Below are 15102 nucleotides of genomic sequence, written 5' to 3'. Positions count from 1 at the left end.
TTTCACCCAGCCCCTAGAGCCCGGCACTTTGAACTTGGACTTAAAGCCTCCAAATTGTAAGAATAAACTCTTGTTTGTTAAGGCCATCCCATTTGTGGTATATTTCTTGTCAGAGTGGCACTAGGTAACCAGAACACCAGGTGATTCTTATTTATTTATTTATTTATAATGTAGATTCTGATTCAGTAAATCTGGAGTGGAAAAGCAAATTCTCAGCAGGGGGTCAAACTAGAATGAACAGGTTCAAAGTGCTGTTTCCAGCTTCTAGAGGGCACACCTGCATTCTTTGGCTTTTCACCACCCTCCTTCGTATTCAAAACCAGCAGTGTTAGTTTGTTTTCTCGTAACACAAAACTCTGAACTCATCTTCTGCTTCCCTCTTCCACATTGAAAGATTCTTTGATACACTGGGTTTACTTGGGTAATCCAGGATAATCTCCCTATTTTAAAGTTAACTGATTAGCAACCTTAATTCTATTTACAACCTTAATTCCTCTTTGCTGCATAAGGTAACATATTAACAGGTTCTGGGAAGTAGAACACAGACATCTTTGGGGGACCATTTTCTGCCTACCACACACAGGTTAACAACAGACCTATGAGATGGTGGGGAAAGTAGGTCCAAGGTATATAATTTAACCAAGTTCAGTAGTTAGTGTGTGGCTGAGAACTCATGCCCAAATTTTCTGCCTCTGCAGGACTTCAAAAGGAATGAAGCAGTGAGTTTCATGAGCCACATTTCTACCTTCTGTGCAAGTCTGCAAGGAGCTCTCTGGTGGCTCAGTGCCTAATGCATTTTGACTGCTAACCAGAAGTTTGGTGGTTCAAATCCACCAGCCACTCCGTGGACGGGGCAACATACTTCTCTAAAGATTTACTGCCTCACAAACCCAATGGGGGTGGCTATGAGTAGGAATCGACTTGATGGCAGTGGGTTTTTGGTTTGGTGCGAGTGCACAGTTGTATAGCTTAATAGTTATCCTTCTAATGTCCTTGGTTTCTGATTCATCAGAAAATTTGCTCTCTCCCAGAAGATGCACCTTCCATTTCCTACCATTACTGTGCCCTATTTCAACCCATCACCACCTGGGATGGGGTGAGGGGAGAATCATTGCAGGAAAGGACATTCTGCAGAAGGTACTGGTAGACTAGGTAAAATGAACCCAGAAGTCATTTACTTGCAGTCAGTCTGGATGGTCATTTCACAGCTAAAGTGAGGGTCTTAGTTTTTTATCATTATTCTTTTGATTCATTTGATGAGGCAAGGTAGCTTTAATATCTCCCCCCTCACCCACAAAAGAGATCCTGGTATAGGCCCTCTAAAGTATTATTCTCTGAGTTTGATTAGCCTAGGAAAAAGGCATTTGTGGGTGGGCTTTTGTGATCTGGGCCTTTTCTAGGTTGTGAGGAAGGAGAAGCAGGCTTTTCTTTCTCTAGTTCCGCCTTTCTTAGCCCTCAAAATGACCTGGCTTTCTTAACAAGCATCATTAGGAATATACTTTATAGAAGAAAGAAGATTCCTGTAAGATCTGTTGAACATAAAGAAATTATCTCAACATTTAAACACTTACACATTGTAAATGATCATAGATGAATTTCTCAGTGGCTTCTTTCTCTAGAAATTCAAACAGCTGGAGCTATAAATCAGGAATAGATGATAAAAATGAAAAGGAAGATGAAAGTCACATCTAAGAGACATCAACTCATTATTATTACCTCAAAGGAGTTTTTTTTTTTTTCATTGCACAATCACATCGCTAAAAGCTTGACATATTATCTTACATATGACCATGTACAACATACATAATACAATTGTGTGGCTACTGGCATCATGACTTTTACATTCTTCAATTTTAAACAAGAAAAGAGTAAAACCACAAACAAATCATTATTCCTGATAGAATTTAATTATTTTTAAGACAGAAGCTATGGAAATGTAGTTTAGATGTTTTCAGTTACAGGATAGCTTGATTATGGTTAATTTTGGAATAAGGAATTCACAGGAGGACTGTCCATCCTGGATGCCTGGCCCACTCATAGCCTTGTACACTTGCCTCTTTGAAAGATGTTTTTGGTCCCAGCCAGGCACTTCTAGGAACATCCTTGGAGCTCAAACTCCATTTCTGTGGTCAGTGTAGATGTGTGCTCAAGCATCATTGACCCTATATCTGGCAGGACAGGCAGAAGTGCACTTACCCGCTCTGTGAAATCATCCCTGGGGTAGTCAGAAGTTGAAGCAACATAAATGTCTTCAGTGACAAGACAAATGGTGGCCTTCTGAGCTTCTCCTGCAGCCCACAGGACACCAGAGAGTGTCTTGACCATGGCTTGTTCCTGATCCTGCTTGCTTATTTCATGTAAACTGTAATGCAGAAGGTAGGAGTATGAAATAATTGGAATGAACAGTTTCCCATTCATGTGCTAGGGCCAGTTTTATGCCGCCTTCTGAATACACGGTGGGTCTATCTTGTTCATTCATCAACCTACGATTAAAAATGCCACTGGAGTCTGTCCTTTCTACTGTCACTGGAAGTGGAATCTATATAGCAGTACAGTTTATCCTCAAATAACATAGTTTGAACTGCATGGGTCCACTTATATGTGGATTTTTTTCAAGATATGGATCATGGAGAAATTTGAGAGAGAATAGACAACACAACAGAGGAATTAACAGAAGATGGCTTGATGGAAATAAGTGATTCTGAACTAGTGCCAGGCGATGAGGAAGAAGACATAGAAGCAATGCCAGGAAACAAATGGACAGTTGACAATCTGTCAGAAGGATTCCAATTATTCAAGACTACTTTTGACTTCTTTTATGACATGAACCCTTCTATGATATGGGCACTGAACCTAAAGCAAATGGTGGAAGGATTGGTACCCTATAGAAACATTTTTAGAGAAATGAAGGAGCAAAAAGGTCAAACAGAAATTACGGTGTGTTTCCATAAAGTTACACCAAGTGTGTCTGCCCCTCCTGCCTCCGCTTCTACTTCCTTCACCTCTTCTGAGTCTGCTACCCCTAAGACAGCACGACTCACATGTCCTCTTCCTCTTTGTCCTCAGCCTACTCATAGTGAAGATAATGAAGATGAAAACCTTTATGATGATCCATTTCCACTTCATGAATAGTAAATAATCATCATTCCATACAGTTAATAAGCTTATCTGTTTGTAGGTGTGTAAGTGTCTTCAGGTGAAAATCTAATAACTTTACAGCAAGAACTGTGTTAATCGACTTTTATATTATCGGTAAGGTTTTGCTCAACAGTAGGCTATTAGTACTTAAATTCTGGGGAAGTTATATGTGGATTTTCAACTGCAGGAGGGCACCCCTAACCCCTGCATTGTTCAAGGGTTAACTGTACATCATTTTTCTTAGTGAGTTCAGTCAATCCTGCCCTGTGTACTCTTATCCCCTGCTATACATTGAATTGTGTTCCCCTAAAATATATGTTGGGGGGAGCGCTGGTAGCATACTGCCTAAGGCACTTGTCTGTTAACCAGAAGGCTGGTCGTTCAAACCCATTAGCCACTCCTCTGAAGGAAGGTTGGGCAATCTATTTCCGTAGCGATACTGCCTCGGAAACCCAAGGAGGGGTCACTATGGGTTGGGTCCGACTCGATAGCACATAACAACAACAAAATATGTGTCAGAATCCTAACCTCTATATTTGTGGATGTAATCTCATTTAGGAATAGGGTTTTCTTTGTTATGTTAATAAGGCCACATCAGCGTAAGGTATGTCCTAAACCTGGTGACTTTCCAAACCAAACCAAACCAACTTCCAGCAAGTCAATTCTGACTTGGCATCCCTTTAGGACAGAGTAGAACTGCCCCATAGGATTTCCAATGCTGTAAGTCTTTATGGAAGCAGACTACCTCATCTTCCTCCAGTGGAGCAGCTGTTGGGTATGAACTGCCGACCTTTTGGTTAACAGATGAGTGCTTTAACCACCATACCACCGGAGCTCCTCTAATGACTTTAGAAATAAGAAAAGAGCAGAGTAGGTGCAGAACAAAGCAAGCCCAGATGGGGGAGAGAGATATATCAGGTGGAGATATGCAAGGAACATGAGAAGAACACTAGAGAAGCTGAGACCAGGATTATTCCCCAGGACAGACGAAGAAAGTCTTCCCCTAAAGCTTGTTGTGGATGTTCTTATGTGCTGTGGAGTCAATTCCCACTCATAGTGTCCTTATAAGACATATTAGAACTGCCCCAGAGGGTCTCCTAGGCTGTAATCTTTATGGGAGCAAATTGCCAGGTCTTTTCTCCTGCAGAATTGCTAGTGGGGTTCGAACCTCTGACCTTTTGCTTGGCAGCTGAGTGCTTTAACCATGGTGCCACCAGTGCACATATATAAAAATATACATTCAGACTTCTAACCTTCTAAACTGTAAGAAAACAAATTTCTGTTTGTTAAAGCCATCCACTTGTGGTATTTGTTACAGCAGCAGTAGAGAACTAAGACACCCCCACTGAATCCAAGAACTATCATTATCCTCTATTCTGAACTCCAGCAAGTGGTCCATCCAAACTCTTTAACTCAATAAAATAGTCCTCTTCCAAGCTCAGCCTCAAACAATTCTTCCAGGTTTATCTCCAGCGTTTCCATTTTACATATTCTTTTCCCTTGATGGACCAGTCCCCTGAACATATTTTCCACATACCCACCTCCATACATTTTCTTATGCTTTTCTGTCTTTAATGTTCACCTCTGACCTTCCCACCTAATGAGATCATGTCCATCCCACAAGACCTACTTCAGACTGCCCTTAGTAATACAAAGTTTACACCTATTTAGCACTTATTGCATCTCAAGCATTGTTCTAAATACTTTAAATATATTACCTCATTTAATCCTCACAACATATCTATGAGATAGATATTATTATTACTCCCATTTTAGAGGTGAGGAAAGACACACAGAGAGGGAGTCATTTGGTCATTATCTTTAAAGTGGTAGAGCAATGATTTGAATACAGGCACTCTGGCTCCCATCCCCGCATTGAGTAATCTCAGATTCTCTCAAAGCTTCCCAGGAAATGGGAGAAAATTTTTAGTAGAATTTTTATCTAACTTATTCTTTAAATATTTAACAATAATCTATGGTCTTTATAAAAAACACAAGATAAAGACTTATTAAAGGACTCATTGTGGTGCAAACATTTAGGTGCTCAGCTGCTAATGGAAGCGTTGGCAGTTTAAAGCCACCCAGTGGCTCTCTGGGAGAAAGACTAGTTATCTGCTTCCATAAGATTACAGCCTAGAAAACTGTATGGGGCAGTTCTACTCTGTCACATAAGATAGTTTTGAATTGGAATTGACTTGACAGCACGTAATAAAACAAAAGCTTATAATGGTTTGTATAATTCACCTAATTCTATGACGCCTCGGAAACCCAAGGAGGGGTCGCTATGAGTCAGGGCTGACTCGACGGCAAACAACAACAACAACAACATAGAAATGAGTAACAAGGAGCCTAATTTGCCAAAACTCTAGCACAGGTAGAAAGAAAGAGAATAAGACCAAGTGTTATGAGAGTACAGAGGAGGGTGAGAGAACTGACTGGGAGGATTTAGGAAGGCTTCATGGAAGTGGTAGCTTTTGGAACAGGTCTATAATAGCAGTTACTCATTAACATTTATTTAATATTTACCACATGCTAAGTACTGTGCCAAATGCATTACATACAGGTAGCAAATGCTGTGTGTCTTCCATCTTGATTCTGTGGGATCTGTTTCTCAGTTGATGGGCATACCTTTCAACTTCTACGGTTACTGCTGATAATGGCTCCCACTTTCCAACTTTCTCTGGATGGTTGGAGCCATCTTGCCCTGAAGTGACTGGGAGTTATGCCCCCTCCCTAAGAATGGCCCACAGCCAATGTCTGATGGGGATGAGAGGAACAAAAGCACTGTTGCCTTATCTTAAAGAGGAACTGACTCTGCAGCAGAGTTATGCTCCAGAGCTCCCCATGAAACCACATCCTTACTAGGCTTCTTACAGGCCTTGATGGTGCAATGGTTAAGTGCTTAGGTGCTAACAGAAAGGTTGGCAGTTCAAATCCACCCAGTGGTTCCATAAGAGAAAGACTTGGTGATCTGTTCCCATAAAGAAAAAACATCCTAAAAATTCCTGTGGGGCAATTCTACTCTTGTTATATGGAGTCATTGTGATTCAAAATTGACCCAATGGCATACAACAACAATGCTTACTTTTATCCCCTGACTATTTTGCTTCCCTCCCTCTCTCCTTTACAAGTTGCTCCTGAGGGCACTTCTTTAATAAATTACTTGCATTAAAAATTCCCATCTGAAGCTCTGCTTCTATGGAACTTGGCATTCACGATCTTAAAATATATTGTACATTTAGTTCCTGTTTTTGATGATAACTTCTCCTGTCTGAGGGCAGATGTATGCCTTTTATTTCTTTCTATCTCCTCTAATATGTAGCATGGGGCTTTACACATGATAGGGTTTGTTAACTTCTAGGGATAAAGTAATTTGATCTTTTTTTTTTTTCTTTCCCCCTTAATAGGCAACCACCAAATGATGTACTTTGTCAGCTGGGTTAAATAAGAGAGTTGATCCTTCATTTATCAAATGCTTCATCACACCTTTTGTTCCTCCCTGGAATTGTTAGGTGGGGCTTTACAGCAAATGTGGACAACCAAGCCCACCTGAGATTTGGTGCTTAATTTGACCTGACAGGGTAGTCTGCAGCAGAGCATGAAATCTGCCAACATGATTCTTGCAGCTGAACATTGAGAGTGACTCCAGGAGAGCCTTCCCCAGCCACAGAAGCCATCCCTCTGCCAGAAACAGAGTCATTTCTGTCTTTTGAGGCAGGTCCCCTTCCTGAAGCAGATAAATTTTTCTGTTGTGATTGATTATTTAGCATATAAAGGTTCCACTGAATGAGTAACTTGTTCAAGTACTTCTCACAGTCCTCTTACCTATGAATGTTACAGTCTTTTTCCTTCCTTGTAAACAACAAGTATTTGATGATGGATACTTGTACGGCCATCTGAATGCCTCGGGCACCTCCCTGAAATGGAGAGGATGAATACCAAGGTGTGTGAGGGTGGGAGCAGGAGTTGACATGGTAGTGGAAGAACTAGGGCCAGTGTTACAAAAGAGAACTCTCTCGGAAATAGATGGCATTAACTGGAGATACCTGTCCTTTATTCTACCTTAAGGAGTCCTTAAGGTGGGGTAATGGTTAAGCGCTCAGCTGCTAACTGAAAGGACAACAGTTCAAACCCACCAACCACTCTGCAGGAGAAAGGTACGGCAGTCTGCTTCTGTAAAGAATACAGTTTTGGAAACCCTATGTACAGTTCTGCTCTGTCCTTTACGGTTACTATGAGTTGGAATCGAGCAGCAATATATTTGGGTTTTGGTTTAAGAGGTAAGAAACTAGCCAGTTACTCCTTGAAATTTAGGTGTTGGCTGGTGGTCAGCGGCATGAATTATTGTGATTCAACAAACCAGAAAATAATGTCTAGATCCCCTCTCTCCTAAATCTCGGCAGTGCTTAAAACCTACAGAAAAGAGAATTTGAAGGAAAAGAAAAGGGAATTTGAGGCTTGTTACAACCAGACAGGATATTATAATTTCAAACAGTCTGTTATAATTTAAGGTTAATTTTAAATTATAAATGTGTTTCTATATATGATTATAATGAAAACATACATTCATATGGATGAGGAATAAAAGGAAACATGGGTAGGGAACATGGGAGTAGGGTTTTTAAACATTATCAACTAGTTAATTACCTTTCCAACTTCCAAAGCAAAAGCTAGGTCAGAGAAGGGTTCATGGAACTTGAAATAGGCCTTTTTCCAATCATAAGTGAAGATCTGGGCAGTGTTTCCAAAGAGGCTCTGTCGCAGCTTCTGAAAAGGGGAAAAATAAATGATTCAACCAAAGATAACTCCTTTCAGACGTACTCCTCATCAGTCCAGCCTTAGATGAGAGGGTAAAACCTTCTGGTTAGCAGTTAATTGCCTTTGGCAATTTGTTGCCTTCCTATATTCAGGTTCACACTTTAATCTGTTCTTGTATTTTAATTATGAAAAGTCCTGTGCAAAAGAGTCATGTCAGGTTAATTTGATATTTTATTCTGAAGGCTCAGTGTGCCAATCATACAGCATATTGTGCCCATCCTTTTTGTGTATGTTGTGGTTTGCCATCTATTGCCAGTCATCTTCCCGTCATCCCCATATAGTCTTTGTCTCATAACTCCTATTGAAAGCTGGACAATGAATAAAGAAGATGGAAGAAGAGTTGATGCTTTTGAGTTATAGTGTTGGTGAAGAATGCTGAAAGTACCATGGACTGCCAGAAGAATGAACAAATATGTCCTGGAAGAAATGCAGTCAGAATGCTCTTTGGAAGCGAGAATGGTCAGACTTCATCTCCCTTACTTTAGTCATGTTGTCAGAAGGGACCATTCCCTGGAGAAGGATATCATGTTTGCTAAAGTAGAGGTTCAGTAAAAAAAGGGGAAGATCCTCAATGAGATGGATTGACACAGTGGCTACAATGATGGGCTCAAGTACAGCAAAAATTGTGAGGCTGGTGCAGGACCAGGCAGGGTTTTGTTCTGTTGTACATAGGGTCACTATGAGTTGGAGCCAACTCGACAGCACCTGACAACAATGGCATAACTCCTACTGCTCCTATTTGTGAGTCTTTCTCTCTTGCTACAGAAAAGAGGAACAGACAGGACCCGATGTTTCAAGACTGTGCAGTATTGATTTAAATGATATTAAGCAAGTATTATCTCTTATTCTAGGATCTTTGAGGTTTTCCTGGATACTCTACAGAATGGTGAAATTGGAGAGGATCTTTAGAGCTTCCCAAAAAAATAGGAATGAATTTTCATACATCTTTATAAACCAAACACATAAAAAAAAGGAATCCATAATCAAGGCCCTAGGTGGAATATAGATATGTCAAAAGTCTAATACTCCACAACAATGTATAAGACAGAATGTGTGACATTCCATAAGACAAGTATAAAGTTCCTTGAAAGAATGGAGGAAAGGGAGAGAACTTCTGAATAAAATACTCGGGAAGACTTTATGGAAGAGAGAGCATTCTAACTAGCTAAATAGTGTAGTGCCAAAGGCAATTAACTGCTAACCAGAAGGCTGGCAGTTCAAACCCACCACCTGCTCCTTGGAAGGAAGGTTGGGCAATCTACTTCCGTAGTGATACCGCCTTGGAAACTCAAGGAGGAGTCACTATGAGTCGAGTCTTCATGGCGACCTCATGTGTGCAGAGTAGAATTGCTCCATAGTATTTCCAAGACTAAAACCTTCTGGAAGCAGATCATCAGGCATGTCTTCTGAGGCACCTCCTGGTGGGTTTGAATTGTCAAGCTTTCTGCTAGTAGTCAAGCGCTTAACTGTTTGTGTCACTGTGTTACCCAGGGAGCCCACATTTAAGGTAGACCTTTAACATTCTTCTTTTACAGATAAGGTAACAGAAGCATGGAGAAGTTAAGGTACTTAGGTCACTCTGCTAGTAGAAACAGAGCTGGGATTCACAACATTTTCCAAATACTGCAGCACTGCTTCCCCACTTTTAATCCTGTATGTTCCACTGATATTATTCCTGGCATAATTTTGTACCAATCATCATTTACTTAATAGTTTTCATTAGCTTGGGTCACTTTTAAATAACTTAGCATTTATTTTAAAAGAACACTTCATATCATTTCCTTAAATGGGAATCAAAATCACTTTTCATAAGGGAAAAACAAAATATAATGAAAATAAAACAATGTTATGGTATTATAGCTAGAGCCTGTTGTCTGTGAAGGCTCTGACTGAGCCCTGAATTCTGATTAAAAATGGAGAAGGGGAATGTTAAAGAAGTGTGAACATATAACCTTATTGGAGGAATTGCCTACCAGAGTGGAGAAGGGGATAACTTTTTCACTAGGCTATCCACTTGTTACTTAATATATTATTTGATGCCATATCCCCAAAGCACTCCATGTTCCATAGAGGCAGCCATCCACCCTCTGGGAAATACCACACAATTCTCTACATTAAAGGGGAGCCTGGACAGAGAGAAAGATCTGCAAGAATGGGCATGTGTGCATACACACACAAACACACTAAATACCCAAGCGTCCAGGGATGAAAAAATAGTTCAGTGTGACTGGGATATTCTCTCTCTCTCTCTGTGTGTGTGTGTGTGTGTGTGTGTCTGTGTTTGGTCCCATGAGACAGGCAGTAGAGAGGAAGCTGAGCCTGGAGAGTTACCAGTTGCTGTTGAGTCAACTCTGACTCACAGCGATCCCATGTGAATCAGAGTAGAACTGTGCCCTATAGGGTTTTCACTAGCTGTTTTTTCGGAAGTAGATCACCAGGCCTTCCTTCCAATGCACCTCTGAGTGGGCTTGAAAGTCCAATCTTTCAGTTAGCAGCTTAGCATGTTAACCATTTGTATGTAGCTTTAGTCTAATTCTGGAGGGCTTTGAGTATCCTATTCAGGCATAGGGAGCCAGTTTAAGAGTGTGAACAAATGGAACACAGAGCCCAATTGGCCCAGAGTACACAGCCCCTCTTCACAGGTACCCACTGGTGACAAAGAGACAATGCATGCCTCCGAGAGCAGGACCTAATGAGTCTTAAAAAGGAAAGATACAGAAGAAGACATCTGGAATGCTTTTCCTCAAAGCACATCAGCCCAGGATATGGTTCCTTGGCTAGAGTTTATTTCTTGGCCTTCTCTGCTTCTACAGTCAAAAGAAAAGGTTTTCTCTACAGAGAAATAGGGGCAGGTGACTTTCAATGTGAGTAAAGGCTCAGTAATGCTCTCAGAGGGAAAGTATTCACACTGCATCCTGAAGTGAGGCAAGGAGCTCTCCTGGTCACAGATAAGGAGAGAGAGAGCCAGCAAGTACAGAGGTCGCTCCTAGAAGACACTGGGATGAGGTGTACTATGGTCAAAGGGGGATACAAACCCAGGACATTTTCATGAGAGGTATAGAAAACTAGTGGAAAGTATTTCCCTCACATCAAGGCTGCACAGCACAGAAGAAAGACAACTACTTAGACCTGAGGGCTGGAAAGCCCCAGTTCAGCTTGCTACTGACCACATGACCCTAGACAAATTGTCTGACTTCTTCATTTGCTTATCCAAAAATTGGAATAACTCCTGCTGGTCTACAACCTGGATATGATTGAAGTATGGAAAAGGACTTTGGGACCTATAAAACCAAAAAACCCAAATCAACTGCCATCTAGTTGATTCAGACTGATAATGACCCTATAGGAAAGAGCAGAACTACCCAGAGGGTTTCCAAAACTATACATCTTTACACAAGCAGACTGCCTCATCTTTGGATGGAGCCGGCTGACAAGTTTAACAAGTGCCAAACTTTTGGTTAATGCTTTAACCACTATACCACTAGAGCTTCTTGGACCAATAAGTGCCAAGCAAAAGTAAAGTGTTGTTACCTTTGTGAAAACAGAGCCTGTCTACACTGGAATGCATTGTTGTGTGTAAAAAACCCTGACACAGGAGAAAAAGGACCAGAGACTGGCAGGACAGGGGAGGAGATGTGTGTAAATGTGAGAGATTAAGACGATCAAGACGGAGAAAGCTTAGAATTCAAATTCAGTTAAATGCTACAAGATGAACCAGACTCATTTGTGCTGCATGTTGCTATCTCTGACTTAGCTTCATCCTCCAGAGACATTTCATCATTGACTTCTAATTGTAGACTTTTGGGTCAAGAAATTACTGGCAGGGTGTTTAGATCTTACCAGGCTTCGAAATCATTTTGTGTAGGATTCTTTCGAAGGGATTTGGAAACCCTGACTGTGCCCCAGAGTAAGCCCAGGGAGCAGATGACTGCAGGCGTCTCAGGCCAGGCTCCATTGGGCAGGGTGACAAAAAGAGATGACTATCTACATGACCTTAACTTTTAGTCAAATATAAGATATAATTTATAACAAGATTAACCTGACACATTTTTAGTGGCATGCAGTGTGGTTGTGTTGTATGGTAACTAGACACAAATAGCAAATGGTTCTAATAATGACTAAAATGACTATTAGTATTTGACACAACCAAGTGTGGTTTGTGGTTTTTCTTATTTCACTTTGTTAGCTTTCAAATGTTTATAAGGAATACCTTTCTTTCATGGCATGAAGTTCCATTTAATGTGATGATGATGATGATGATAGTGAGCTTCATAATTTTACACACACATACAGTGAAAATCAGAGGTCCTGGGCCATTCTTCCCAGTAGGTTTCAGTTTCTTATCTAACCTCTTATACCTTGTCTCTGGGCTCAGAGTTTCCCTGTGACCACTTGTCCTAGTCTAATCCTTTCCAATCCTTTCCCCACCCAACTGAAAACCAAAAACCAAACTCACTGCCCTTGAGTCGGTTCTGACTCATAGTGACCCCTCCTTGGGTTTCTGAGGTGGTATCTCTACAGAAGTAGATTACCCATCCTTCCTTCTGAGGAGTGGCTGGTAGGTTTGAATGGCTAGCCTTCTGGTTAGCAGTCAAATGGCTTAGACACTAGGCCACCACGGCTAGAGGGAGAATAATCATCTTTGAAATGTCTGCTCTAAATCTTTGGTAGCCCTATAAATTACTGGACCATCATGGAATCAGTTATTTTAGAATTAGTGAGCCCAGAGAGGACATTTATATCCTAGATCATCCAATAAGTTGGTAGACTCCTGGCTTTAACATGTTCACATCTGGTGTAATGCCTGAGTACAGCACTTATAATAAGTATTTAATTAAAAATTGGATTCAACCCTTTCATTCTACAGTTAGAAGATCTGGAGTCTACAGCAGTTAAGTGGCATGCCCAAGGTCACATATCTATTAAGTGACAGTGCCAGGACTCAAATGCAAGCCTTTCAACTTGTGCCATACAGAGCTCCAGCAGGAAATAGATGGCCCTCTCAAATCAGTATACCTAACTTAAGAAAAGTTTGATACAGAGACTGCACAAAAAGATGTGGGCTGAATGTAGGGAAACCACAATGACTAGTGCAGTGTCTCAGGGCTAGCAACAGTGAGGAGTCAGGGTCCCTAAACCTGAAGAGACAAGGGGTGGACAGTTATCAGAACCTCAAAAAAGAGAATCTTGAGAAGAGGGCTGCCTTGAGAGGAACTGTAACTAATACAGCTGGCCATAAGCGACCCCAGCTTCCTTCCCTTTCCTTTCTCCAGTCTCTCTCCAGGGCTCCACTCTGGGTCAGACTTCTGGGCGGAGAGCAGGGTGGAGAAGGATGGAGAGTGGATTTATAGGGGACAGACAGAAGAGATCCACTACCTCATACTGAGATGCCTCTCTAGAGGTGGTATTTCTATGGAAGTAGATTGCCCAGTCTTCCTTCTAAGTAATGCCTGGTGGGTTTGAACCACCAACCTTCTGGTTAGTAGTCAAATGCCTTAGGCAAGACACCACCAGAGCTCCCAGAGATTTTCCACAGGCAGTGTGAATTAATTAATTGAGCAAACATCTATTGAGGCCCATCTATGAGCCAGACCTTTTGTGGGGGGCACCAGGCTGTGCCTCTTGCCCCCATAAAACCACCCCATTGCCTGATATCCCATTGCTAGAGCTTCATTCCTTTGGGTCTCAAAATATTATGGTCTACCAATATTTCATTTTTTAATATTATACTGCTGGATGATATGCAAATACATCAGCATTATTTGCTTATTGGCTGCTGAGAAGAGGCTACAGGGATGCATCCCGGGCTGGATCATGGAGGAAGAAGTACTGCCACTGGAGAGAAAAAAAAGCAATTGGTTGGGTCTGGTGAAACAAATACTCACCTCGATAGCCTTTGCCACAGTTCATTACACCAAACATACTACCGAATGTCATGCTGGGGGAAGGGAGGAGCCACAGTGTTGGGAATAAGTCAGGAAAATTGAGAAACAGGAGATCTGGGGAAAAAGAGAATGAATAGATGCTTTACCACCCCCTACCCCAGCTTTCTCAACAGATTCCCAGTAAAGAGACAGAAGTGCCAACATTAGAAATGCCATGTATTCCTACACCAAAGACAGAAGAGAAAAGAGAATATCCGAATGACAACAAAAGCCATTCTCAAGTGGCTATTAGTATTCAGTATCCCTGATAATTTGCCAGGCTGCTGTGCTAATGAAATGTGGATTAGAATTGGTCAAGTTTCCAAACTGCCTCCCTGGAACACAGATATTCAGAATCCCCAAGGCTTGTCATCTTGAAAGCTCAGGGTGTGTTTAATTAATGCTACTGCTATTTAAAGGACACACTATATCATCTGGCCCACATAATGGGAATAAATCCAAATTCACTTTTTTCCCTAAAAAAAAAAAAAAAAATCAATCATCTCTACTTCTGAGACATCCTTAACACTCCATCAACTCTGTTTCAGGCTGCAGGGTTTCATTCTTTGGTCTCCTAGGCTTTTCCAAAGGGAGAGAATTACCTTGGAAAATCATTGGGGAGGTCTCCAATTGCATCACATGGTGGCATAGTGCCTAAGGCATTTGACTGCTAACCAGAAAGCTGATGGTTCAAACCCACCAGCCACTCCCTCAGAAGGAAGACAGGGCAATCTACTTCTGTACAGGTAACACCTCAGAAACCCAAGGAGGGGTCGCTATGAGTCAGATTCAACTCGACAGCAGTGAGTTTGGTTTGTGTGTGTGTGTGTGTGTGTGTATGTGTGTGTGTAGGTAGGTAAGCAGGAGAATTCAAATCTAGACTCTTCTGCCTCCACCATAATGAAAGAGTTTGGAAGACTTTTGAAACATCTGTGAATGTTCTCTGTTTTTAAAATTTGTGTCTTTAAGTTATGCTGTGAAAAGACTCCCTTCTCCCTCCTCCAACAGGTAACCACTGTTATGTCTTAGGAAACCTTCTGTAATTTCTATATGCATACTGGCAAATACCAGTATTGCATCATAGTGTGCTTTTTATCACACAAAAGATAGCACGTTATTCCTTTATGTATAAATTTTAAAATGACATTCTCCATTGAAATTTATTACACCAATTTATAGAGGCCAATAATTCATTATTAAAGCCAAAAAAAAAAAAAAAAAA

At 41.1% G+C, this 15102-nt stretch overlaps 1 protein-coding gene across 1 annotated transcript in view; it reads right to left on the bottom strand.

Moving 5' to 3' along the window:
• The window catches only part of MINDY4B (MINDY family member 4B), a 56013-nt gene that overhangs the window by 35744 nt on the left and 5167 nt on the right, over positions 1 to 15102 (bottom strand). Inside the window, exons 4-7 of the mRNA XM_042780856.1 lie at positions 7786 to 7905; positions 6964 to 7055; positions 2197 to 2362; positions 1572 to 1637 (exon numbers count right to left, since the gene is read on the bottom strand). Of these exons, the coding sequence (XP_042636790.1) occupies positions 1572 to 1637; positions 2197 to 2362; positions 6964 to 7055; positions 7786 to 7905 (444 nt within the window). The remainder of the gene's footprint in view (positions 1 to 1571; positions 1638 to 2196; positions 2363 to 6963; positions 7056 to 7785; positions 7906 to 15102) is intronic.

Source organism: Orycteropus afer, unplaced genomic scaffold (genome assembly GCF_000298275.1).
Source record: "Orycteropus afer afer isolate SDZICR_OR568_19922 unplaced genomic scaffold, OryAfe1.0 scaffold00066, whole genome shotgun sequence".
Classification (NCBI taxonomy): domain Eukaryota; kingdom Metazoa; phylum Chordata; class Mammalia; order Tubulidentata; family Orycteropodidae; genus Orycteropus; species Orycteropus afer.
Note: the sequence above shows the minus strand (reverse complement) of the source record. Positions and strands in the feature narration are given on the sequence as shown.